Source organism: Pleurodeles waltl, chromosome 7, assembly GCF_031143425.1.
Source record: "Pleurodeles waltl isolate 20211129_DDA chromosome 7, aPleWal1.hap1.20221129, whole genome shotgun sequence".
Classification (NCBI taxonomy): domain Eukaryota; kingdom Metazoa; phylum Chordata; class Amphibia; order Caudata; family Salamandridae; genus Pleurodeles; species Pleurodeles waltl.
Genome location: NC_090446.1, coordinates 1541527467 through 1541554867, shown reverse-complemented (window position 1 = coordinate 1541554867; position 27401 = coordinate 1541527467). Strand labels below are relative to the sequence as shown.

General features: G+C 51.1%; 1 protein-coding gene across 4 annotated transcripts in view; it reads right to left on the bottom strand.

Annotated features, from left to right (window-relative positions):
• The window catches only part of LOC138246667 (carcinoembryonic antigen-related cell adhesion molecule 6-like), a 200443-nt gene that overhangs the window by 100172 nt on the left and 72870 nt on the right, over positions 1–27401 (bottom strand). For 3 of the 4 annotated variants that reach the window (XM_069201414.1, XM_069201416.1, XM_069201415.1), the window contains exon 3: positions 9650–10000. The exons of the other annotated variant lie outside the window; for it this stretch is intronic. In XM_069201414.1, coding sequence (XP_069057515.1) covers positions 9650–10000 — 351 coding nt within the window. The remainder of the gene's footprint in view (positions 1–9649; positions 10001–27401) is intronic. 4 annotated transcript variants of the gene reach the window in all.

Genomic DNA, 27401 nt, shown 5'->3' with positions numbered 1-27401 from the left:
CTGGCAAACAATGATAGGAGATTGCAGAAAAGTGACCAGGAGGCGTGCCACCTCCCTTCATTAAAAGTATTGGTACTGTACATGTTGGATCACGTTTAATTCTGCTGTCTTGTCATTTTCATACAAAAAGCAAAGCAGTGGTGAGACATTTTGAAAGGATAATTAATTTATTATACTTTTGCGTATGGTTAGTCTGGAGCACTCATGGTGTTTTGGGATCTTGAGGACGTTAGCCTCTCAAACGTGACCTCAATTAACTTGGGAGACCTGGAACAACATTGAAGAGGAGAACCCGGACCCACTTTACACAAATGTTCTTTTGATGTGACCGACCACCCAAGCTTTCACAGGTCCTCGGTGCTCCCTTCCCTTTACACATGTGTGGGCTTAAGAACCAGAGTGTACATACCCCTGACAGCAGTCAGAAGTCTCACACTGGCAGTTTGTTTGATTTCTCGCCCTCGGATGTGGTCCACATTAATGTTGGCTGGACATGATGTGGCTCTTAGTCTGGTTTCTGAAATGCCCTCTAGTAGGCGGCTGCTTTTACCGTCCACTCCAGTGCAAGGTAGAAGGTGCACGTGAAGTGCCCCTTCACTGGTCCCTACTGCCCCCTTCATGCTATGCCATGTGTGACTGTGTTTCAAGCCTTCTTACGTGCACTTCTGAAGGGAATGCGGCCACTTCTGTGTAAATTCAACTCATTCTTCATAACTGTGTCCTTGCCTCCCAAAGAGTGGGTGTGGTGTGTTATTTGAGGTCTGCTTGCTTCTTAAATAAATGCAGAAGCAGGAGATCATGTGCTGGGCATGTATGACACCATAAGTGGTCGGCAGTGAATGGTAGTTGTGCAGAGGTGGCGTTGCATGGTTTCTTTTAATATAAATATTTTCATTAGTGTCACATGGGCTCAAAGGCACAGTAACCCTGTATCATGAAGCACAACAGAAAGGAACAAAAACCTATTGGTAAGTACTATTAACGCATAACAACAACACAATACAAAATAAATAAAAAAATCACCAAGAAAAATCATCTTAGGAAACCAGTAAATGCTGCATTTTCAACTTTTTATGAATAATCATTGGAGTAAAGTTCAATCTCCAAGACCCTGGCAGAGAATCCCCCACTACTGTGGCCATATCCATAAGCAAGTGTTTCCTAAATCCTGAAATCTCAAGGCCGAAAATTCTGTTTTTTTTTGTTAACATTTTGGGGTGGAGAAAGTGGTTTTGTATTCTAATTAGAATGGCAAATTTAAATTAGAACACTAAATAGCAATATTAGCATTTTTTGCTGCAGACAGAAGAAGAAGGTAATTAAAAGTGCTTTAGTAATATGCAGGGTCACCGGAATTATGTGGCAGAGAGGACCAAATTATGTGGCAGGGTTGACCAATGTATGTGGCAAAAAAAAGTCTGGTTATGCATTTACAACACCAATAGCTCTAACTCTCGCAAATGCGAGACCAATTGCATTGTAAATGCTTGTTAAAACTGCAATCCTGCCTATGTTAGGCTGAGTGTGGAGAGAATGAACACTCTTTCATCCTGTTTTATTTCTGTATTTTTTGCTTTCGGTTTGCATTGGATTTCACAATTGTCTTTAGTTCTTTTAAGTTTTAGCATGAACTGGTAAACTTGTGAACTGGTGAATGAGTCCGGTAAAACATTGGTGAGCGACAACCTTCCTGAAGCTGACGGAGATGTGTGCGCCTCTGCAGGCAGTGTAATGTGAGAAGAATACCATCACCTTTCTGCTGAGTAAGAGTGGCCTCTGTAACTGTTTTAGTAAGCTTTTTCAACCAGCAGTCTTGCTCAGCCAAAAAATATATGTGCTTCTACTGTGTCCTGTCTGTGCAGTACTTGGAAACCTGTGCACAGAGTGAATACTTTCTGGCCAGCATGAGGCCAGCGGGGAATTCCCCTCTCCCACCCACGGACCCACACCACCCACAGCCCCCACCCACGGCCCTTCACCACCCACAGCCCCCACCCACGGCCCACACCACCCACAGCCCCCACCCACGGACCCTCACTACCCACAGCCCCCACCAACGGTCCCTCACCACACACAGCCCCCACCCACGGACCCACACCACCCACAGCCCCCACCCATGGCCCTTCACCACCCACAGCCACCACCCACGGCCCACACCACCCACAGCCCCCACCCACGGACCCTCACTACCCACAGCCCCCACCCACGGTGCCTCACCACACACAGCCCCCACCCACGGACCCACACCACCCACAGCCCCCACCCACGGCCCTTCACCACCCACAGCCACCACCCACGGCCCACACCACCCACAGCCCCCACCCACGGACCCTCACTACCCAGAGCCCCCACCCACGGTCCCTCACCACACACAGCCCCGACCCACGGACCCACACCACCCGCAGCCCCCACCCACGGCCCTTCACAATCCACAGCCCCCACCCACGGACCCACACCACCCACAGCCCCAACTCAAGGACCCACACCACCCACAGCCCCCACCCACGGCCCTTCACCACCCACAGCCCCCACCCACGGACCCACACCACCCATAGCCCCCACTCACGGACCCACACCACCCACAGCCCCCACCCACGGCCCTTCATCACCCCCAGCCACCTCTCCTCTTCCTTTCCAGCAACTACCAAGCATGTGCTTCTCAAATGGATTAGGCGCGTGTAACTGACAGAAAAGGAAACATTTGTTCACTTAGTTCTAAGTAATAAAGCAACATAAAAGTTAACTTTTAATGCTACTTAGAAAACGAAAGCAAAACAGGAATAATTAAATAGCCTGAATTATGTGAGTGTGGGTCTCCACTCCCTCTCCCATTCTAAGGTCGAAGCTAATATATTACCCCCCACTTCACACAGGACCCCCTCCTAGGGAGCTCCTGGTAGATTCGGGAAATAATTCAGTGACAGCTGTTTTAGTGTAAAAGGTCATTTATTAGGACAGGATTGCATAAGTAACATAACCATTAACTTTCAAACGTAACCGTAACTTTAATAACGCCCTCCTATTAACCTCTCCTCGCTCATCCTTCTCCTTCAAAACCTTTATCTCGTTTCCATTCCCCTACGCACTCCCGTTTTCCTTTCATGCCCCATTTAGTTCGTGCGTACCCCCACTCAGAGCCTTCACCTGCTTGTTTATTCCCTGGAAGGGTGGCCAAGCCCGCATCTGACTCACCACCCTCCCCCATCTACTGCTCGCTCAGCCCTGCAACCTGCCCTAACTGACAATTTCCCTCCCCTCCTTGCTATTCGACTCTAACTTCCGTCCTTCCAAATCGCTCTTCCAATTGCCGGGTGGGTGGGAGGCCAAATTAAAAAGCGCGAGGGAATCGCGGCAAAGAGGCCGGTCCCTCCACCCCCAACCCCTTTTATTTACTCCCCCTAGACCCGCCCTCACTTACCTTCTTCCCAATCCCTGTCCCTCGCCGTCACTTCCTTTCCCGAAATGACCCGCGGGAAGACTAGAGCGTTGCTCTTGCTTCCCGCGGGCCCCTCCATCGGGAAATAATTCAGTGACAGCTGTTTTAGTGTAAAAGGTCATTTATTAGGACAGGATTGCATAAGTAACATAACCATTAACTTTCAAACGTAACCGTAACTTTAATAACGCCCTCCTATTAACCTCTCCTCGCTCATCCTTCTCCTTCAAAACCTTTATCTCGTTTCCATTCCCCTACGCACTCCCCTTTTCCTTTCATGCCCCATTTAGTTCGTGCGTACCCCCACTCAGAGCCTTCACCTGCTTGTTTATTCCCTGGAAGGGTGGCCAAGCCCGCATCTGACTCACCACCCTCCCCCATCTACTGCCAACCAGCACAAACCCATTTGGCGTTTTGCTTCCCCACCCCACAAAGGCCACGCTACTGCGACCCAGTGCTTCTCATTTCTTGTTTGTAATCCACCAATTTTCTCCCCCCAAATCTTCCACCATCAATCTCAGATCTGTCAAATATTATGTGTTTCCCATTGTGGACAGGTGAAACCATCGTTTCTGAAAAGTGCAACCTCCTGCTCTGTAATGTTCTCGTGTTTCAGTAATTTTTTTTTTTTTTTTTTTTTTTGCGCCCAGCAAAAAACCTTTCCTCCTTTGGGCCCGCTCCATGGCTCCATACTTAACTGCCCCTTTCCACCCTCTTCGTGGAACAAATTCTGTCCACCCAAGTATATACCATGCCATTTTTTGCTTGAGAATCTCAAAAATCCCTCTGCCTGCGTTGCAGTAACGTGAATTCTGACAATTTCACAAAGCCATCCCCTCCCAAAGGTATGATTAACAATTCCGCAACATCCCCAGTTCAATAAATTAGCAGTGATGAAAGGAAACAGGTTACCCCACCGCCTTCTGCTCTTTTCCCACCATAGCACCTTGTGCCACCTGCTGGATAGTCCCAGGACCCGATCATATATCTGTTTTCTCCGTGAACCTCGCTGCCCAGTGGACCAATGAATGGCCGACCAGCCATGTAACCATCTTGCTCTGTGATGGACCAAACGCATCTCCTGCAATGGAAAAATAACTGTAACCTGTGTTTTTTTTTTTTTTTTTAACAGAACAAAACCACCCCCCCCCCTTCTAAAAACCCTTCCAACTGTACACGCCCCACCTTTCGGATCTTAAGTTAAAATTCACAACATCTTGATCGCTAGCGGAGTCTCACCTTGATCTTTTGCCCAGTCCCAACCCAAATGCGCTGCCGCCGTAGCTGCCCCAATCCTAAACGAATGCGTGCCGAAAAACCATGGCCCGGCAGCCCACACGTCCCAAAGCCATCCTCAACACTCGTAAGAGCTGAAAACTAGTGAGCTTGGACCTTGATCTGTGCACAAAAAACCCCCGGCTGTCTTATTTGACAACCGTGAGGGTTGACTAAAAGCTCCAAAACATCTACCCTGCCTACGCGGAAAAAGTGCTAGCTCGTATTCATCTGCGCAACATACCAGCAATTCGTGTAACAACTCTAGTAACGACTCAAAATCAAAGGGTTCCCTGGCCGTTCTACCCCCCTCCGCTCTAATTCCGACAAAAACTTCATGTAGCTGCTCAAAAAACTTGAAAAAACCCCAACCAGGCCAGCCGGTAACTTCGCCGAGCGGACTCCGCTAAAACATCTCCGCCCACCCGTGATCATCATACCCCCCATTCCCAATTGTCTGCCGAGGACCCCTGTCTTGGTCTGCTCCGTTCCTGCCGCCAGGTTGCAGAAACGCTGCCACTGTGAACGGGACAGGGAAACCGCAATCTCGTTGACAACTCCTGGTATAGGGACAGCTTTAAAGATCACAATTCAGAGATAAGCCCTGCAACCTGAATCAGCGCAAACAGCGCAAAACCTTCACATCCCTCGCTTTCTGTCCGTTCCCAAATCCGCGACAGCCATGTTGTTGGTTCTAAAGAAAACTGCCCTATTTGCTAACTCGCGCCCCCCATACTGCCATGGCCACCAGAAAGGAAAAAGTAATTTCCAGCAAAGCAATGCTCCTCCTTAGTTGTCACTAAAAAGCTGCCCACGCCTCCGGGCACCATCTGCCATCCCCTACAATCACTAAAACCATGCGCTCCTGCCGCATCTGAAAATATCTGCACCTGCCATACGGTCTCTTCTTCCCAGGAACACCTGGATACCCCAATTAATTGTTTCAGAAATATTTCCCACTTTAACATCTTCGAGTCCCCTTGACCCACTTATTCTGTGGTGTGGCAAAACTGCACCTGACATGTACAACCCTAATTACCTGCAAAACGTCCTCCCCCCCCTTTAATTGTCCTAAAAGCAAAGTTAAAGTACCCCAACCCTTTCTGGGCTGTCTCAAATCGGTTTTCCGTACTTCCTATCCATGTGACCAAGAAAAACAGCATCTCCGTTACTGTCTGTGCCGGTAATCTGGCCCTCATTATACTGGAGTCTTAAAAACCTACCCAGAAAGGTGAGAACCTATAAGGGGCCTTTGGTCTTTCTGGGTGCCAACGGCAGTCCCATCTGCTGTGCCATATCCTGAAAGTCTTCCAGAGCCGTCCGGCACTCCCCACGAACCCTTCCTTCCCGCAAAGGAAGTCATTCAAATAATGGGTCACCGCATAATGCCCACTACTCTTGACAGAGACCCACTGCATGTAGGTGCTAAAAGCTTCGAACAACGCGCATGAGGTCGCGCGACCCCCTGGGCAGGACCTTGTCCACATAGACTGCCCCTTCAAGCTGCATCCCCAACAATTCAAATATCCCTTGAGTGTATCGGCAATCACCTGAAAGCTGATTGCATATCGCATTTTCCATTTCTGCCCCATGGCCGCACGCCCTGACCAATTTTTTTTTTTTTTTTTTTTTTTTCATCATCCACATATGCATACACCAGTCTGGTGTCTTCCGCTGCCATGAAATCGTCCACAGATATGCCCTCCGGCCATGAGAGGTGATCTATCAACCTGATTTCACCCGGGGCCTTCTTCGGCACGACTCCCCACGGGGATATCATCAAAATCTGACTTGGCCACTCATAAAAACGGGCCCGCAATTCTGCCCAATGAACGTTCCTTGTCCAGCTTTTTCCTTACCACCTGTGGTAATTCCTTGCCAACCGCCAGTTGTCTGCCCAGTGTCTCACCCGTGGGGCCGTGGTCGCTGACCCTGAAACCTTCTTGAAACCCTTCTGCTAACTCAAGGCAGCTGCCCTATCCTTGTATATACGCAGCCCCGGTAAGATAAAAACTAACCTAAACTGGCGTAGGCCCCCTTTGGATCAGTAGCGCCCTGTGTCCCTCCCCTTTTGCCGCCCTCCGTTGTACGGAGGGACTGGAGAGTGCAAAACATTGAGTAACCTGGTGACAACCCCCGCACTTGGAGCAGTCATGTTTCATTTTTACCAGGATGTCTGGAGCAGAAACCCTTGTTGAAATTCCCGCACACTCCTGTCGTGTTAAATGTTGTTCTTTGTCCCCCCCCCACCCCAGGGCTGGACGTGCCTGAAACGGCTTATATCCCACTGGTAACCCCCTGGCCGTATGTGTCGCTGCTGCAGATTGTGATGATGCCGTCCACTGCCTCCATAATTCTGGGTCTACGTCCCCCCATGGCTCATCTGGGTTAATGCTCATTCCAGCTCTGAACCCCCAAAATGCATCTGCGTTTTCCTAATGATGTCCATGTATTTAAATAGCGCTATAGCCCTGTCAGGGTATCTCTTGCAATAAATGCTTGCAAAGATTAAAAACTGATGTCCAATTTTCCATATTAATTGGCACCCTCAGCCAAGGGGCCGACTTCCATTCCTCTTCCGTAGACCCTTCTGTGGCTTGAATGTCCCTATGTAACAGTTTTTTTTTTTTTTTATAACTTCTACGTACTCGTGTCTCCATATTCTGGCCTTGTTTTCACCACTATGTGTGGGCCCAATGGCATCGCCAGACCCATCTAGGGTAGCCTTCTCTTGTGTTTTCCCCCTTCCTTTTCTTCTGTGCCTGACTTCTCTCCGCTGCCTTGTCCCCCATAAGTTGTACCTCTGGCTTGCAGCTCTGTGCCTTTTTCCCCGCCTTTCTTATCTTTACCCGAAACTTCTCCTACTCCCGCCGACTTGTAAATTGGAGTGTCGTCCCCTTTTGCACCGTCCCCCAAACCGACCACCATTGCCCTTTACCTCTGTAATGTGCAGCCCCCCGGCCGCGAAACCTTTCGGCCCCGTGCTTGTTCTTGCCTTCTTTCCTGTGGACCACTGCTGTTGTCCCGCTCCTGAAAATAGAAAACGGAGAGAGGGGTTGCGCCGCTCCTGCGTCCTCTTCCCCTCCCCCTTGTGCTGCCTTGATCTCCCCCACTTCCCATTCTTCCAGATCCTCTTCATAGTCAAGTTCCCACACATCCTCTTCACACACATCCATCCGTTTTCCAACACTCCCGCTCCTCATCATGTAGTTATTAGACATGTCATTGTGACCCACATGGCGTCTGCCATCACTGTGTTGTCCCCGATCCTACGGAGTAGAGAAGGCCGCCGGAGACCCCTCTAGCGCTTCTGACCAACGTGCCGGGGCCGTATTGCGCCCCGTTGGTATCGCCTTCCTTCTGCCAACCTCTTGCGTTGGCATTGACCTTCCGCACGCCGCATGGCCGTATGCGCCACCGGCTCCCATCGCGCTGCCTAAACCACCGTCCTCCCCGCCTTCCATCCCCTTTGGCTCCGGAACCCATACCCAGCTGCCGCTCCGCCCTTAAGTAAAGACAAAAACCCCAGGGCGTAATTCCTAAACTGCCTGTACCCCCCTGCTGCAGGCCGCAAAGGGCGTGCTGAGAAAGGATACGTGGGCCCTGCGTAACCTGGCGCCTCCCGTGGGGTCCTGCGGGGGGCCTGGCAAGGGGGGGGGCTCCCTATAGTGCGTTGGTTTTGCCTTGTGTGATAACCTCCTTGTACGAAATTGTACTAATTATTTATTTATTTATTTTTTTTTTTTTTTTGGGGGGGGGGGGTGCTGTATTGTCCCTAAATTACTTAATTGTGCCTAAGGGCCGGCGGCAGGGGCCCCCCACTGAATGATGTGGGGCACCCCCCCTCGATAATTGTAGTAGCCAAACCCGGTTCTATCGCCTAGTCTTATATATATATATATATATATATATTTTTTTTTTATTTCTATTTATCCCTTCCTATTTCCCTTTTTTTTTTTTTTTTTTTTAAATTTATATTAGGCCCCCACGCGGTCGGGGCCAGCACAATCTGGACCGCTGCTAATTCAGGGGTATGTTGGGCCTATAAAACCAAAAGGCCTGCTGAGGGGCCCCCAGGGGCCGACAGTGGCTTAAAACCCAGCCACCTGTTACTGCGGCCGGCAGGCCAGCAACCCGTGCCCTGATTCCTGTGAATGGCGGGGGGAGGGGGGGGCGGCCGCTCGAAAAGGAGCGTATCGCCGCCCCCGTAGTTGTGAAGGATGAGAGGGGGGGGGGGGCGCGCGGGCTGAACGCGCGCCCCAGCCTACATAAATACTGCCAAGTAGCGATGCCCGCATACCCCTTCCCCGCCCTGGGCCCCACCCTACCTGCACCTCAAAAGAAAACCCGCCGAGAAGAGCCCCAGGGACCGGCCACTCCAAATTAAAAAGCGCGAGGGAATCGCGGCAAAGAGGCCGGTCCCTCCACCCCCAACCCCTTTTATTTACTCCCCCTAGACCCGCCCTCACTTACCTTCTTCCCAATCCCTGTCCCTCGCCGTCACTTCCTTTCCCGAAATGACCCGCGGGAAGACTAGAGCGTTGCTCTTGCTTCCCGTGGGCCCCTCCAAGAGCTCATCGTCCCCGCACGTGCGTTCCGTGCTATCAGTTAATCATCACGACGCGGTGCGTTTAAAGACCTTGTTGTCTTCAGCAGGATTGAGATCCCACAACCTTAGTAACATATACACATACATTAAAAGCCGTTTTATAAAAATCTGTGTGCCGTGCTATGATTGTTATTGCATTGCAAATGACACGTGATCCCTACCCCAGGAGAATGGATGTAGATGGACCGAATGAGGTTACGTGAGCGGGTCCCGCTGAATGTCAATGCTCAGATCAGTTCAAGCTGTCTGTGTACGTAGCAGGTAAAATGTCAACCATATTCCTCCCCTAAAAGGAAAGATCGACTTCCGGGCAGAGGTCGTGCACTTACCGTAGACCCTCAGCTGTCTGGTGGCTGTTGCCGGGTTTGCACCATTTGTTATCACAGTCACGGTGTAATTCCCGGTGTAGTTTGTCCGCAGGTCCCTGATCTGTAAAGATCCGTCCGGGCGGCCGCTCTCCGGACCCGTGTACTGGGGTCCGTTCACCTGTTTAGATGATGAAACGAAGTAAGTGCAGATGAGCTGAGAAGAAGCCACTGCGGTCCCTCTGTACCAGGCATACGACACTACATCCACAGAGACCGGGGCGGGGATGGTGGCCGACCGTCCCACCGCAGCATCAATCACTTCTGCACCTGCCCCCTGAGCCGATGCCCGACGGATGCACACACCGAGGCAGACTGAAAGACAGGAGAAGAGGTGAAACAGGGTTTAAATAATCAACTTTATTTCTGAAGCTAATTGAACAGAGTTATCGGGCTTCAATGGTCTTTCTTTCCTGTCGTCTTTTATGAGTGATTAATCTCATGCTGAATTCTCGTAAAGCTATTCTTTGAGTGTTTTTGATTAAAGTAAGAGACCTGTTTCCCTTCGGGCAGGGATTTTCTGTGCTTCCATACATGCCAGAGCTCTAAGGGCCCGATGTAGCAAACTGTTTGCGAGTCGCAAACAGCGAAAATCGCCGTTTGCGAGTCGCAAACGTGTGTTTGCTATGCAGAAATGCATTTCCGACTCGCAAATAGGAAGGGGCGTTCGCGGTCGCAAATGGAGTCCCCTTTGTGAGTGGACCCAAAAATATTTTTTCAGAGCAGGCAGTGGGACCACTACCTGCCCTGAAAAAATCAGAAACTAAAGGTTTCGTTTTTTTTTTCTAAGTGCAGCTCGTTTTTTCTTTAAGGAAAACAGGCTACACTTGGGAAAAAATAACCGGCTTTATTTAAAAGCAGTCACGGACATGGAGGTCTGCTGTTCCCAGCAGGCCTCCGTCCCCGTGAGTGCCCAGAGTCGCTATGGGGGCGCAAATTGCGACCCACCTCATTAATATTAATGAGGTGGGTCTTTGCCACCCCATAGCGACTCGCAGAAGGTGTCTGAGACACCTTTCTGCATTACAAATTGCGACTTGCAATTTACGAGTCGCAGGGACTCGCAAATTGCAAGTCGCAATTTGCTTTGTTCCTACATCTGGCCCTAAGAGAGCAGCGTTTAGTTTTTTTTTTCAACTCGGTGTCCCTGTGACGTGTTTCATTACAGTCGGGCTCAGCCATCAAAGGTGATTTATTTTCCAATATTTCTCTGAGAGTAACACAGCGTTCCGCGTGATCTATTGTGACAAAGTCCGGGGCAAAAATACCCAGAGCAGTAAAATAACTTCTTGTCGGGAGTGAATCTATCTTACTTTTAATGTCACCAAATAAATCGCCGATGGGAAGAGCATGGAATTTATTATTTTCATCTTCCATGGCAAGAAAAGTGCAGTTATGCATTGTAGGAAGGTAGCCTCTTTCTAGCCTTGTTACCCCCACTTTTGGCCTGCTTGTGAGTATATGTCAGGGTGTTTTCACTGTCTCACTAGGATCCTGCTAGCCAGGGCCCAGTGCTCATAGTGAAAACCCTATGTTGTCAGTGTGTTTGATATGTGTCACTGGGATCCTGCTAGCCAGGACCCCAGTGCTCATACGTTTGTGGCCTGTATGTGTTTGTTCCCTGTGTGGTGCCTAACTGTCTCACTGAGGCTCTGCTAACCAGAACCTCAGTGGTTATGCTCTCTCTGCTTTACAAATTTGTCACTACAGGCTAGTGACTAAATTTACCAATTCTGATTGGCACACTGGAAAACCCTTATAATTCCCTAGTATATGGTACCTAGGTACCCAGGGTATTGGGGTTCCAGGAGATCCCTATGGGCTGCAGCATTTCTTTTCCTACCCATAGGGAGCTCAGACAATTCTTACACAGGACTGCCACTGCAGCCTGAGTGAAATAACATCCACGTTATTTCACAGCCATTTTACACTGCACTTAAGTAACTTATAAGTCGCTTATATGTCTAACCCTCACTTAGTGAAGGGTAGGTGCAAAGTTACTAAGTGTGTGGGCACCCTGGCACTAGCCAAGGTGCCCCCACATTGCTCAGAGCAATTTCCCCGGACTTTGTGAGTTCGGGACACCATTACAAGCGTGCACTACATATAGGTAAATATCTATATGTAGCGTCACCATGGTAACTCCGAACATGGCCATGTAACATGTCTATGATCATGGAATTGTCACCCCAATGCCATTTTGGTATTGGGGGGACAATTCCATGCATCCCCGGGTCTCCAGCATAGAGCCCGGGTACTGCCAAACTAACTTTCCGAGGTTTTCTCTGCAGCTACAGCTGCTGCCAACCCTCAGACAGGTTTCTGCCCCCCTGGGGCCTGGGCAGCCCAGTCCCAGGAAGGCAGAACAAAGGATTTCCTCAGAGAGAGGGAGTTACACCATCCCCCTTTGGAAATAGGTGTGAAGGGCCTGAGAGGAGTAGCCTCTCCTGGCCTCAGGAAATGCTTTAAAGGGCACAGATGGTGCCCTCCTTGCATAAGCCAGTCTACACCGGTTCAGGGATCCCCCCAGCCCTGCTCTGGCACGAAACTGGACAAAGGGAAAGGGGAGTGCCCATTCCCCTGACCAGCACCTCCCAGGGGAGGTGCCCAGAGCTCCTCCAGTGTGTCCCAGACCTCTGCCAGCTTGGATGCAGAGGTGTGAGGGCACAATGGACAGCTCTGAGTAGACAGTGCCAGCAGGTGACATCAGAGACCCCTCCTGATAGGTGGTAACCTTTCTCTGTAGCCAATCCTCCTCTGAGGGCTATTTAGGGTCTCTCCTGTGGGTATATCACCAGATAACGAACGCAAGAGCTCCCCAGAGTTCCACTGCACTTCCCTCTTTGACTTCTGCCAAGGATCGACCGCTGACTGCTCCAGGACGCCTGCAAAACCGCAACAAAGTAGCAAGAAGACTACCAGCAACATTGTAGCGCCTCATCCTGCCGGCTTTCTCGACTGTTTCCTGGTGGTGCATGCTCTGGGGGCTGTCTGCCTTCACCCTGCACTGGAAGCCAAGAAGAAATCTCCTGTGGGTCGACGGAATCTTCCCCCTGCCAACACAGGCACCAAACTTCTGCATCGCCGGTCCTCTGGGCCCCCTCTCATCTTGACGAGCATGGTCCTCGGAACACAGGAGCTGGATCCAAGTTTCCCCGACAGTCCAGTGGCCCTTCTGTCCAAATTTGGTGGAGGTACGTCCTTTCCTCCCCACGCCAGACAGTAATCCTGTATACTGCGTGAACTGAAGCTGCTAGGGCTTCTGTGCACTTTTGCAAGACTTCCTTTGTGCACAGCCTAGCCCAGGTCCACAGCACTCTGTCCTTGTAGGAAGTTGGCTCTGTATGTACTATTTCAAAGTAAGAAATAGCATGCACAGGGTCCAAGGGTTCCCCTTGGAGGTAAGATAGTGGCAAAAAGAGATAATTCTAATGCTCTATTTTGTGGTAGTGTGGTCGAGCAGTAGGCTTATCAGAGGGTAGTGTTAAGCATTTGTTGTACATACACACAGGCAAAAAATGAGGAACACACACTCAAAGACAATTCCAGGCCAATAGGTTTTTGTATAGAAAAATATATTTTCTTAGTTTATTTTAAGATAGAAATCAATGGGAGACCAAGGGGTCTCTTCAGCGATGCAGGTAGGCAAGGGGGGGCTCCTCGGGATAGCCACCACCTGGGCAAGGGAGAGGGCCACCTGGGGGTCGCTCCTGCACTGGAGGTCAGATCCTTCAGGTCCTGGGGGCTGCGGGTGCAGTGTCTTTACCAGGCGTCGGGTCTTTGAAGCAGGCAGTCGCGGTCAGGGGGAGCCTCAGGATTCCCTCTGCAGGCGTCGCTGTGGGGGCTCAGGGAGGTCAACTAAGGCTACTCACGGTCTCGTAATCGCTGGGAAGTCCTCCCTGTGGTGTTTGTTCTCCACAAGTCGAGCCGGGGGCGTCTGGTGCAGAGTGAAAAGTCTCACGCTTCTGGCGGGAAACGTGTGTTGTTTCAAAGTTGCTTCTTTGTTGCAAAGTTGCAGTCTTTGGGGAACAGAGCCGCTGTCCTCGGGAGTTCTTGGTCCTTCTAGATGCAGGGTAGTCCTCTGAGGCTTCAGAGGTTGCTGGACCCTGGGAACGCGTCGCTGGAGCAGTGTCTTTAGAAGTGGGGAGACAGGCTGGTAGAGCTGGGGCCAAAGCACTTGGGGCCATATTTATACTTTTTGACGCACAACTGCGCCAACTGGCCAGTGACTCCTCCTTGTTTTTCTCATTATCTCCTCCGGCCTTGCCGCCAAAAGTGGGGCCATTGCCGGAGGGGGCGGGCAACTCCACTAGCTGGAGTGCCCTGGGGTGCTGTAACAAAGGGGGTGAGCCTTTGAGGCTCACCGCCAGGTGTTACAGTTCCTGCAGGGGGAGGTGAGAAGCACCTCCACCCAGTACGGGCTTTGTTACTAGCCACAGAGTGACAAAGGCACTCTCCCCATGTGGCCAGCAACATGTCTGGTGTGTGGCAGGGTGCTAAAACTAGTCAGCCTACACGGGTAGTCGGTTAAGGTTTCAGGGGGCACCTCTAAGGTGCCCTCTGGGGTGTATGTTACAATAAAATGTACACTGGCATCAGTGTGCATTTATTGTGCTGAGAAGTTTGATACCAAACTTCACAGTTTTCAGTGTAGCCATTATGGTGCTGTGGAGACTCCCAGACCATATACTCTTATGGCTACCCTGCACTTACAATGTCTACGGTTTTGCTTAGACACTGTAGGGGCATAGTGCTCATGCAGTTGTGCCCTCACCTATGGTATAGTGCACCCTGCCTTAGGGCTGCAAGACCTGCTAGAGGGGTGACTTATCTATACTTCATAGGCAGTATGAGGTTGGCATGGCACCCTGAGGGGAGTGTCATGTCGACTTAGTCGTTTTGTCCTCACTAGCACACACAAGCTGGCAAGCAGTGTGTCTGTGCTGAGTGAGGGGTCCCCAGGGTGGCATAAGACATGCTGCAGCCGTTAGAGACCTTCCCTGGCATCAGGGCCCTTGGTACCAGGGGTACCAGTACAAGGGACTTACCTGGATGCCAGGGTGTGCCAATGGTGGAAACAAAAGTACAGGTTAGGAGAGAACACTGGTGCTGGGGCCTGATTAGCAGGCCTCAGCACACTTTCAAATCAAAACTTAGCATCAGCAAAGGCATAAAGTCAGGGGGTAACCATGCCAAGGAGGCATTTCCTTACACAACCCCCCCCCCCAAACGAAAGAGGATGAGACTAACCTTTCCCAAGAGAGTCTTCATTTTCTAAGTGGAAGAACCTGGAAAGGCCATCTGCATTGGCATGGGCATTCCCAGGTCTGTGTTCCACTATAAAGTCCATTCCCTGTAGGGAGATGGACCACCTCAACAGTTTTGGATTTTCACCTTTCATTTGCATTAGCCATCTGAGAGGTCTGTGGTCAGTTTGAACTACAAAGTGAATACCAAAGAGGTATGGTCTCAGCTTCTTCAGGGACCAAACCACAGCAAAGGCTTCCCTCTCAATGGCACTCCAACGCTACTCCTTGGGGAGTAACCTCCTGCTAATGAAAGCAATAGGCTGGTCAAGGCCATCGTCATTTGTTTGGGACAAAACTGCCCCTATCACATGTTCATAGGCATCAGTCTGCACAATGAACTGCTTGGAGTAATCTGGAGCTTGGAGAACTGGTGCTGTGCATATTGCTTGTTTCAGGGTGTCAAAGGCCTGTTGGCATTCTACAGTCCAGTTTACCTTCTTGGGCATTTTCTTGGAGGTAAGTTCTGTGAGGGTTGTCACTATAGATCCATATCTCTTCACAAACCTCCTGTAGTACCCAGTCAAACCAAGGAATGCCCTGACTTGAGTCTGGGTTTTTGGAGCTGCCCAGTCCAGAATAGTCTGGATCTTAGGCTGGAGTGGCTGAACTTGGCCTCCACCTACAAGGTGACCCAAGTAAACCACAGTTCCCTGTCCTATCTGGCATTTGGATGCCTTGATAGAGAGGCCTGCTGCTTGCAGAGCCTTTAAAACCTTCTTCAGGTGGACCAGGTGATCCTGCCAGCTGGAGCTAAAGACAGCAATATCGTCAAGATAAGCTGCACTGAAGGATTCCAAGCCAGCAAGGACTTGATTCACCAACTTTTGGAAGGTGGCAGGGTCATTCTTTAAACCAAAGGGCATAACAGTAAACTGATAATGCCAATCAGGTGTGGAGAGTGCTGTCTTTTCTTTTGCTCCTGGTACCATTTTGATTTGCCAGAACCCTGGTGTCAAGTCGAAGGTACTTACGTATTTGGCAGCACCTAGTTTGTCAATCAGTTCATCTCCCCTTGGAATGGGATGGACATCTGTCTTGGTGACAGAATTAAGTCCTCTATAGTCCACACAAAACCTCATCTCTCTCTTTCCATCTTTGGTGTGAGGTTTGGGGACTAAGACCACTGGCTAGCCCAGGGGCTGTCAGAGTGCTCAATGACTCCCAATTCCAGCATCTTGTGGACTTCCACTTTGATGCTTTCCTTAACTTGGTCAGACTGTCTGAATATTTTGTTTTTGACATGCATGCTGTCTCCTGTGTCCACATCATGGGTACACAGGTGTGTCTGACCAGGGGTTAGGGAAAAGAGCTCAGCAAACTGTTGCAGGACCTTCCTACAGTCAGATTGCTGTTGGCCAGAGAGGGTGTCTGAATAGATCACTCCATAAACTGAACCATCTTTAGGGTCTGTGGAGAGGAGATCAGGGAGAGGTTCACTCTCAGCTTCCTGGTCCTCATCTGTTACCATCAACAGATTCACATCTGCCCTGTCATGGAAGAGTTTGAGGCGGTTCACATGGATCACCCTTTTGGGGGTCCTGCTAGTGCCTAGGTCTACCAGGTAGGTGACCTGACTCTTCTTTTCTAGCACTGGGTAAGGGCCACTCCATCTGTCCTGAAGTGCCCTGGGAGCCACAGGGTCCAGAACCCAGACTTTCTGCCCTGGCTCAACCATAGCAGCCTTTTGGTCATACCAAAACTTCTGGAGTTGTTGTCTGGCCTCAAGGTTTTTACTTGCCTTTTCCATATACTCTGCCATCCTTGAACATAGGCCTAGTACATAGTCCACTATATCTTGCTTAGGCTCATGAAGAGGTCTCTCCCAGCCTTCTTTCACAAGAGCTAGTGGTCCCCTTACAGGATGGCCAAACAGAAGTTCAAAGGGGGAAAACCCTACTCCCTTCTGAGGCACCTCTCTGTAGGCAAAAAGCAGACATGGCAAGAGGACATCCCATCTCCTTTTGAGTTTTTCAGGGAGGCCCATGATCATGCCTTTCAATGTCTTGTTGAATCTTTCCACAAGTCCATTGGTTTCTGGATGGTATGAGGTGGTGAATTTGTAAGTCACCCCACACTCATTCCACATTTACTTCAGGTATGCTGACATAAAGTTGGTACCTCTGTCAGACACCACCTCCTTAGGAAAACCCACTCTGGTAAAAATACCAATGAGTGCCTTGGCTACTGCAGGGGCAGAAGTTGCCCTAAGGGGAATTGCTTCAGGGTATCTAGTAGCATGATCCACTACTACTAGTATGTATTGGTTCCTGGAGGCTGTGGGAGGTTCAAGTGGACCCACTATGTCCACACCCACTCTTTCAAAGGGGACCCCCACCACTGGAAGTGGAATGAGGGGGGCCTTTGGGTGTCCACCTGTCTTACCACTGGCTTGACAGGTGGCACAGGAGACACAAAACTCCTTGACCTTCTGGGACATGTTGGGCCAATAGAAGTGGTTGACTAGTCTCTCCCACGTCTTGGTCTGTCCCAAATGCCCAGCAAGAGGAATGTCATGAGCTAAGGTTAGGATGAACTCCCTAAACTCCTGAGGCACTACCACTCTCCTAGTGGCACCAGGTTTGGGATCTCTTGCCTCAGTGTAAAGGAGTCCATCTTCCCAATAGACTCTATGTGTTCCTGTTATTTTTCCTTTGGACTCTTCAGCAGCTTGCTGCCTAAGGCCTTCAAGAGAGGGACAGGTTTCTTGCCCCTTACACAACTGTTCCCTTGAGGGTTCCCCTGGGCCTAGGAGCTCAACCTGATAAGGTTCTAACTCCAGAGGCTCAGCTCCCTCAGAGGGCAGAACTTCTCCCTGGGAAGAGAGCTTCTCTTTCTCTTGTTGTGTTGAAGCTGGTTCCCCAGCCTTCTTTCCTTTTCTCTTGGAGGGTTGGGCACTTTTTCCAGGCTCCAACACCACTTTTTCACACTGAGCCTTGCACTGTGCCCTTGTCTTGACACACACCAGTTCAGGGATACCCAGCATGGCTGCATGGGTTTTGAGTTCTACCTCAGCCCATGCTGAGGACTCAAGGTCATTTCCAAGCAAACAGTCTACAGGGATACTTGAGGAGACCACCACCTGTTTCAGGCCATTGACCCCTCCCCACTCTAAAGTTACCATAGCCATGGGATGTACTTTAGTCTGATTGTCAGCGTTGGTGACTGGATAAGTTTGTCCAGCCAGGTATTGACCAGGGGAAGCCAGTTTCTCTTTCACCATAGTGACACTGGCACCTGTATCCCTCAGGCCTTCTACACTTTGCCCATTAATGAAGAGTTGCTGCCTGTATTTTTGCATGGGGCCAGGCAGCCATTGTGGCTAAATCCACCCCACCCTCAGAGACTAATGTAGCTTCAGTGTGAACCCTGATTTGCTCTGGGCACACTGTTAATCCCACTTGGAGACTGGCTATTCCAGTGTTAGCTGGAGTAGAGTTAGAAGTGGAACCTTTCTTGGGACAGGCCTTGTCTCCAGTTTGGTGTCCTGGCTGATTACAGCTACGACACCCGGCCCTTTTGGGATCAAAGTTTTTACCCTTGTACCCAAAATTGGATTGTGAAGAGGCTCTGGGCCCACCCTCCTGAGCAGGTTTTTGGGGCCCTGTAGAAGACTCTTTACTATTTTTCCTTTTGGATGTCTCAACACTCTTCCCCTGGGGAGTCTTTGTGACCCCTTTCTTTTGGTCACCCCCTGTGGAAGTCTTGGTCACCCTAGTCTTGACCCAATGGTCCGCCTTCTTTCCCAATTCTTGGGGAGAAATTGGTCCTAGGTCTACCAGATGCTGATGCAGTTTATCATTGAAACAATTACTTAACAGGTGTTCTTTCACAAATAAATTGTACAGCCCATCATAATCATTTACACCACTGCCTTGAATCCAACCATCCAGTGTTTTCACTGAGTAGTCAACAAAATCAACCCAGGTCTGGCTCGAGGATTTTTGAGTCCCCCTGAACCTAATTCTATACTCCTCAGTGGAGAATCCAAAGCCCTCAATCAGGGTAGCCTTCATGAGGTCATAGGATTCAGGATTCTGCATCTTTTCCAGAGAGTGTGAGGAGTCTATCTCTACACTTTCCAGTGAACATTTCCCAAAGGAGAGCTCCCCAGTGAGATCTGTTTACTTTTCTGGTTGCACAAGCCCTCTCAAAAGCTGTGAACCATTTGGTGATGTCATCACCATCTTCAAATTTAGTTACAATCCCTTTAGGGATTTTCAACATGTCAGGAGAATCTCTGACCCTATTTATGTTGCTGCCACCATGGATGGGACCAAAACCCATCTCTTGTCTCTCTAAAGCCAATCTTTTGACCATCCTGGCTAACAGTAGGTCATCTTCACTGAGGCTATCCTCAGTGATTCCAGAGGTGCTGGACCCTCCTGTGAGAGAAGCAGCATCTCTGACTATCACATCTGGAGTCAGGGTTTGAGGAGCCCTGACTTCCCTAACTAGGACTGGAGGTGGGACTTCCTCCACATCACTAGCTTCCTCCTCTGTGATGTCATCCTCAGAGGGGTTGTCTTGGCAAACTCTGCCAAAAGCTCCTGGAGCTGTAATTTGGTAGGGTTTGAACCAGTTCTAATCTTTTTTATTTTGCAGAGAGACCTTAACTCTTTCATCCTAAGATTCAGGTAAGGGGTGATGTTGAGTTCCATCACATTCTCATCTGCATTAGACATTATGGGGGTCATTACAACATTGGCGGTATAAGGTGCTTACCGCCGTGCAGAAGACCGCCAATACACCGCGGCGGCGGCGGTAGACTGCCACAGCTATTATGACACACATCACGGAATCCGACGAAATTCAGACACCCACACAATACCGCCACACCAAAGGTCAGCGATAAACGTGCGGAAACAAATCCTCCACACCAACAGAAACACGCCCATGCCATTACGACCCACGAATCCACACAGCGGTCTTTCTACCGCGGTATTCCATTGGCGGTACACACCGCCGCGCTCAAAATACACACATCTACAAAACACCGCCACATTGGACAATTACAAATACACACACCTGATACACATACACACACCACTCCCAACACCCAATACAATAAAAAACACACACCCACATCACCCACAAACCCCTATGACCAAAAATTCAGAGAGAAGGCGAGAAAGAGAGCACAGAATCGAGAACCCCATCACACAGAGGCACACAACACCATCACCCACACAACATCCACGCACAAAACACCACATACCACTACACTCACCACACTCATCAACACATACACCACCCCACACATCACACACACCACCCCATGTCACGCCAAAGACACCCCCGCTTCTCCAAGGAGGAGCTCAGGGTCATGGTGGAGGAAATCCTACGGGTAGAGCCACAGCTATTTGGCTCACAGGTACAGCACACATCCATAGCTAGGAAGATGGAGCTATGGCAAAGAATAGTGGACAGGGTGAACGCAGTGGGATAGCACCCAAGAAATAGGGAGGACATCAGGAAGAGGTGGAACGACCTACGGGGGAAGGTGCGTTCCACGGTATCCAGGCACCACATCGCGGTACAGCGGACTTGCGGCAGACCCCCACCTCCTCCCCCACAACTAACAACATGGGAGGAGCAAGTCTTGTCCATCTTGCATCCTGAGGGCCTCGGAGGAGTCGTTGGAGGAACGGACACTGGTAAGTCAAATCTTCACTATCATATCCCCCACCCTACCTGCATGCTATCACACACCCCCACCCTCACACCCTCCCCTATCACCCAAACTCCTCACTAATGTACACATAACACCAACTACACATCCCAACCCCAAGACTTGCATGACACAACTAAGCATGGACACCCAGCACTAAAGCATGCCCACTGCACATACCCAGAACACCCCCCAACCATCAGCACACAAGCCCCCACACAGGAATGCCTGCACTGGGGTTCACGCACACCCAACCATTGCACACCATGAAACACACACATGCAATAATCATGTACTTATACCCCCGCAGGAACCCGAAGGAACGTCACCACACCAGAGGGTCCAGACAACACCACTCCACCCCCAGAAGAGGCCCACAGTGACGAGAGCAGCTCTATCCTACTGGATCTTGATGACCAGCCCGGACCATCGTGGGCCTCAGGACAGTCGGTTCCCCTTGCCCAGCCACAGCCCAACACCGAACTTCCACCCTCTGGTAACACCAGCACAGCACCCACCCAGCGGGCCCAAACCTCCCTACCCAGGACAGGTCAATCAGCGGTGTGTCCACCACTACAGGGCACCCAGGCTAACCCAACACCCCAACAACAACAGGGACCTGGGGGCAGTGGTAGTGGGCACACGGTCCAGGGGACAGAGGCCCAGGAACATAGGGGAACTGGGAGGGCTGCTGTGCGACAGAGGGAGGACAGGCCAAGGGAACCAACTCTCCACGAGGCCCTCTCCTCCATCATGGGAGCATACCACCACTCCCAGGAGACGATGGCGACGGTCCTGGACAAGTTGCAGGAGACCCTGCGTCTGCAGGAGGAGCAGTATTTGGGGTTCAGGGAGGAGCTCAGGACCATCGGCTCCGCCCTGGGCACCATCGTAGGGGTGCTGACGGACATTCAAAAGACCTTGAGGGACACCGTGGCACTCCAAGGGGCCCCTGACACTAGGCAGGATGACGAACTGCCCACCACCTCCACCGGCGCTAGTGGACAGGACGCCCCGCCACAGGACCACCACACCAGCACCCCATCCCCTGCAGACAGACAACCACTACGAAAGCGGGCCCTGAGATCCAGGAACAGGACAGAGCAAGATGGCAAGACACCCACCAGGAAATAAGACCACCCTGATTGTCCCCCCACTGTCCCACTTTGTTACCCTGTCCAAATTGGAACTGCCCCAGCTCCACTTCCAATGGCCAGATGTGCAATGTACCTGTGAGACTAATAGACTGGACTCTGCCATGGACATTCCTCCACCATCACCCATCCCCATTTTACAGCCCCCTCATTTTTTGCACTTAAATAAACACCCTTGAAACACTAAATAAAATGGAGTCAGTGTATGTTTGTAATTTTGTATTATCAATTACAGTGTCATAATGGGTTACCCTTTGGAAGGCAAACATACCAATGTCACGCATCACAAGCCCTTCAAGGATGCAAGCAGTTGAAACGTAGTTTACCACATTTGTGACACTGAAATGGAAGGGGACAAATCAGTTAACAAATAGTGAGTGAAATTTCGGTACAGGATAGAGGTAGACGTGTGAAAGTTAATATAATGTTAAACATGAAAATGTACTCACCTGTTTTTCACTGGAAATATTGCTGTATGACTGACTCCCTGTTGTCGTTTTCTTCTTCCTCAGCTTCATCCTCATCACTGTCCACAGACTCCACAGCTGCTACAACACCGTCATCTGGATCATCCTCCTGCAGAAAAGGCACCTGGCGTCGCAATGCCAAATTATGGAGCATGGAGCAGGCGATGATGATGTCGCACACCTTCTTCGGTGAGTAGAATAGGGACCCACCTGTCATATGGAGGCACCTGAACCTGGCCTTCAGGAGGCCAAAGGTGCGTTCGATAACCCTCCTAGTCCTCCCATGTGCCTCATTGTAGCGTTCCTCTGCCCTGGTCCTGGGATTCCTCACTGGGGTCAGTAGCCAGGAAAGGTTGGGGTAACCAGAGTCCCCCAATAGCCATACACGGTGCCTCTGGAGTTCACCCATTGATCAGGGATGCTGCTATTGCGCAGGATGTAGGCGTCATGCACAGAGCCAGGGAACATTGCATTTACCTGCGAGATGTACTGGTCTGCCAAACAGACCATCTGGACATTCATCGAATGATAACTCTTCCTGTTCCTGTACACCTGTTCACTCCTGCGGGGGGTACCAGAGCTACATGGGTCCCATCAATGGCACCTCTGACTTTGGGGATATGTCCAAGGGCATAGAAGTCACCTTTTACTGTAGGCAAATCCTCCACCTCAGGGAAAATGATGTATCTCCTTACGTGTTTCAGCAGGGCAGACAACACTCTGGACAACACGTTGGAAAACATAGGCTGGGACATCCCTGATGCCATGGCCACTGTTGTCTGAAAAGACCCACTTGCAAGGAAATGGAGCACTGACAGCACCTGCACGTCAGGGGGGATTCCAGTCGGATGGCGGATTGGTGACATCAGGTCTGTCTCCAACTGGGTACATAGTTGCTGGATTGTGTCACGGTCAAACCTGTAGGTGTAGATTGGTGTAGATTCCGCCATCTTCTCATATGTCCCAGCTGACGGTGTCTAAGAAGGACAACAGCGAAGAAACAGTCACTATTCCTCCAGGTATGTACCCACAGTTACACACAAGACTACACCAAACAATAAACCCTTCCTGTATGTGTGTTGAGTATAGGCCTCGGTATGTGCGACGCAGTTGAAAATGAATCCATGTGGGCCCCTGAAATGGCGGCTGCCTGACCTCTAAACTGGGACAATGGGATTGTGGGGTAACAGCGCTGGCGTTGCACACCGTCGCGGTAGGCAGTCGTAGACCGCGGCGCAATGCTGCATTGGTTAACATTGGACCCTATGGGTCCCAGGAGCCAATGAGCAGGTGCGCCGGCGGTGATGATGCGCACCGCCGCGGACGTCACCGCCGCGGATGTCACCTCCATTTTCTATCTCTTCAATCACTAGATACCTGACCTTCGACAGGAGAGGACCTACACTGCTAGTGCTGCTGTGACCTCGGTCTGCAAGCGATGATGGCTGCTGCGTCTGGGGAAAGGGCCCCTGCCTTTACTGCACAGGAGTTGGAGAAACTTGTGGATGGGGTCCTCCCCCAGTACATGCTACTCTACAGTCCTCCAGACCAACAGGTTAGTACACAGGGAGCACGTTGTATGGGCTAGGCCTGGGTGGAAGAGGGAAGGGGGCAGAGTACATTGAACAGTAATGCATGGGAATAAATGGGCCACATGGCCAGAGTAGGGAGGGGGCAACTCACATTGACGGTGCAGTTGGTAATGACTGTTCCTCTTCCCTTGTGCATGTCATGTAGGCAGCGCCCACCAGAAGAGGGACATTTGGCGTGCCATCGCCAAGGAGGTCCGGACCCTGGGGGCCCACCAGAGACGGGGCACCCACTGCCATAAGAGATGGGAGGACATTCGCCGCTGCAGCAAGAAGACGGCGGAGGCTCAGCTGGGGATGGCCTTCCAACGTGGGAGGGGTGCCCGTTGCACCATGACCCCCCTGATGTACCGGATCCTGGTGGTGGCCTACCCGGAGTTGGATGGGCGCTTAAGGACATCACAGCAGACACAAGGGGGTGAGTACACTCTCATTCTGCGGACTTTGCGTGCAGTGGAGGGGTCTGGGTGGGGGAGGTGGGCTGTGTGTGTCCCTAGGCCAGGGTGAGTTAGGTAGGCAAGGCCCCTCCGTAATGTAGGCCATGTGGCACTCTACCCCACCTCAGAAGAGTGGCAAGTTGAGGTATAGTTGCCCCTGTGGCATCCATGTGCGCAGATTTCCACCATTGCCATGTAGGCCATATCCCAGAAATTGCATGTGCAGAGGCCAGGAGCACAGCGTTATGCATGGGGCTGCTGCGTCTGTCTTGTCCGCCAACGGTAGCGGTCCCCTGTGGTGGCGGCACCATCTGTGCGCCCCACTACTACAGGTACAGCCGCCACCTCCCCTACCAGCACCGCCCTCCCAGCAGCCCCTCAGAGTTCACCCCGTGCCCGCTTACCCAGGAGGGTGGGCATCACCTTCGCCCCAGGCACCTCAGGCCCTGCCCCAGTCACCCCTGCTACCCTCAGTGAGAAGGCCATTGACCTCCTCAGGTCACTCACTGTTGGGCAGTCTACCATTGTGAATGCTATCCAGGGTGTAGAACGAGAGTTGACACACGGTAATGCATTCCTGGAGGGCATTCATTCTGGTCAGGCTGTCCTTCAGCGAACCCTGCAATCTCTTGCCTCAGCACTGATGGCAGCCATTGTCCCTGTGTCCAGCCTCCCCCCTCCAACTTCCTCCACCGAGACCCAATCCCCTGTACCCCAGCCCATCCCAAGCACACCTACAGACCAGCATGCACACAAGTCACCAAACACAAGTAGCTCAAGCAAACATAGGCACCACACACACCACAGGCACTCACACAAGCCTCACCCACATACAGACACAGCAACATCCACTGTCTCCACTGTGTCCCCCTCCTCCTCTTCTCCCTCCTCCCTCCCAGTCTCGTCTACACACACACCTGCATGCACCACATCTACAGGCACTAGGACTCGCACCAGGACACCCAGCACCACAAGCCGCTACCCTGCACTCACCACCTCCACTGCCATTTACACGTCCCCTGTGTCCTCTCCCAGTGTGTCTGTGACGCCCCCTCCCAAAGTACACAAACGCCGGCAATCACTCACCCAACATCCATCTACCTCACGACAGCCTCCAGTACCTGCACCTGCACCCAAAACACCTAAAGTGACACCTTCTACAACCACCTCCTCTTCCTCCACTCCCAGACCCCCTCCAGCTACCCATCCCAGTGTCCGTCAGGAACTGTCTCCATGTCAAATTGACCTTTTTGCCCCCACCCCCCCCTCCAATTCATCAGTCCCGTCGTAGCGCCTCAGCCAAAAAGCCTCCAGTACCAGTGGTGCGTGTTCCAGGTTTTTGGAGTGCACCGTCCACCAGGGCAGGCAGTAGGACCCGGAGCCAAGGCACTGGCAGCGCACCCCCTTTAAAGGCTCTGAAATTGGGGAGTGGACGACGGGACTGTGTCAAGACTCCTGGTGGGACAACAAGTGAAATGGGATCCAAGGCGATTGGTGAGTCAGCTGTAACTCCAAAGAAGGTGGGGAAGGTCCAGAGGAATTCTCCCCAGCCTGTTGTGAGTGTCTCGTCCTGCACCTGCTCCTGCTAGCTCTCCCCCCATGGGACCCCCACCCACACACCCCGGTCGTGGATGGAAGGGTAATCCCTTCCCCTTCCACCCCAACACCCCCACCCCGTGATGTCATCACGTATTACTCGCTGATTGTCACAGAGGCCTCCTCCATCACGCTGGAAGCTCAGCTTCCAGCGCGCTCTGAAGAGAAATGCAAAGCATTTGGAAATGTATTTCCTTCCCTTTGAAGTCTCTCTCAGCGTTTCAAAAGCCGGATTGTAAAGCAATCCGGCTTTTGAAACGGCCACTAGACACCAGGGATTTTAATCTTCTTTGGAAATTGGCATAAGGGAGCCACCCCTTGGGCAAGGGTCACTCCCAGGGGGGGCATTTATTTTTAAAGGCCTTTATTTTAAAGGCCTTTATAATAGGCCGATCTGCCCCCAGTGAGGGGAGAAACCTCCAGGCACCAGGGATATATATATTTTTTTTAGAGGTGGGGAGCGACCCCCTAGGCAAAGGTCACTCCCCTAGGGGGCACATTACATTTGATTGGCCTATTTTTATGAGGCCAATCTGCCGCCAAGGGGGGCAGAAACCACTAGACACCAGGGATTTTTTTTTTATTTGGAAATTGGCATAAGGTCGCTCCCGGGGGGGCAATTTTTTTTAAGGCCTATTCTGCCCCCCAGGGGGGGTGGGGGGGCAGAAACCTCTAGACACCAGGGATCTTTTTTTTTTTTTTTTTTTTTTTAGAGGTGGGGAGCAACCCTTAGGCAACGGTCGCTCCCCTAGGGGGCAAATTATATTTAGGCCATTTCTGCCCCCCTTGGGGGCAAATTGGCCTATTTTTATGAGGCAGATCTCACTAGACATCATGGAGTTTTTTTCTTCTTTGTGAAATCACACAAGGGGAGCGACCACTTAGGCCAGGGTTGTTCCCCTGGGGGGGAATTTATTTTAGTTTTTTAATTAGGCCAATCTGCAGAAACCACTAGGCACCGGGATTTTTTTTTTGTTTGTTTTACAAATGGTGAGCGACCCCTTAGGCAAGGGTCGCTCCCCTGGAGGGGCAAATTGTATTTAGGCCATTTCTGCCGCCGTTGGGGGCAGATCGAAACCACTAGGCACCAGGATCTTTTGTTTTGCGCCAATGTCACGAAAGGGGAGCGACCCCGTAGGCAAGGGTCGCTCCCGGAGGGGTTTGGGGGGGCAAATTTATTTAAGGCCATTTCTGCCCCCCCTGGGGGCAGATTGGCCTATTGTTATTAGGCTGATCTGCCCCCAGGGGGGGGGCAGAAGGGCAGAAACCTCTAGGCGCAAGGGCACATTTTTTTTTGTGTTTTTTTTGTTTGTTTGTTTTTTTAGAGATGGGGAGCAATCCATTAGGCAAGGGTCGCTACCCTGGGGGGCAAATTTTATTTAGACCATTTCTGCCCCCTTTGAACTAGGCACCGGGGATTTATTTTTTTAGCCAATGTCACGTAAGGGGAACGACCTTAGCAAAACAAAATGATGATGGACGGAGTGCTGACAATG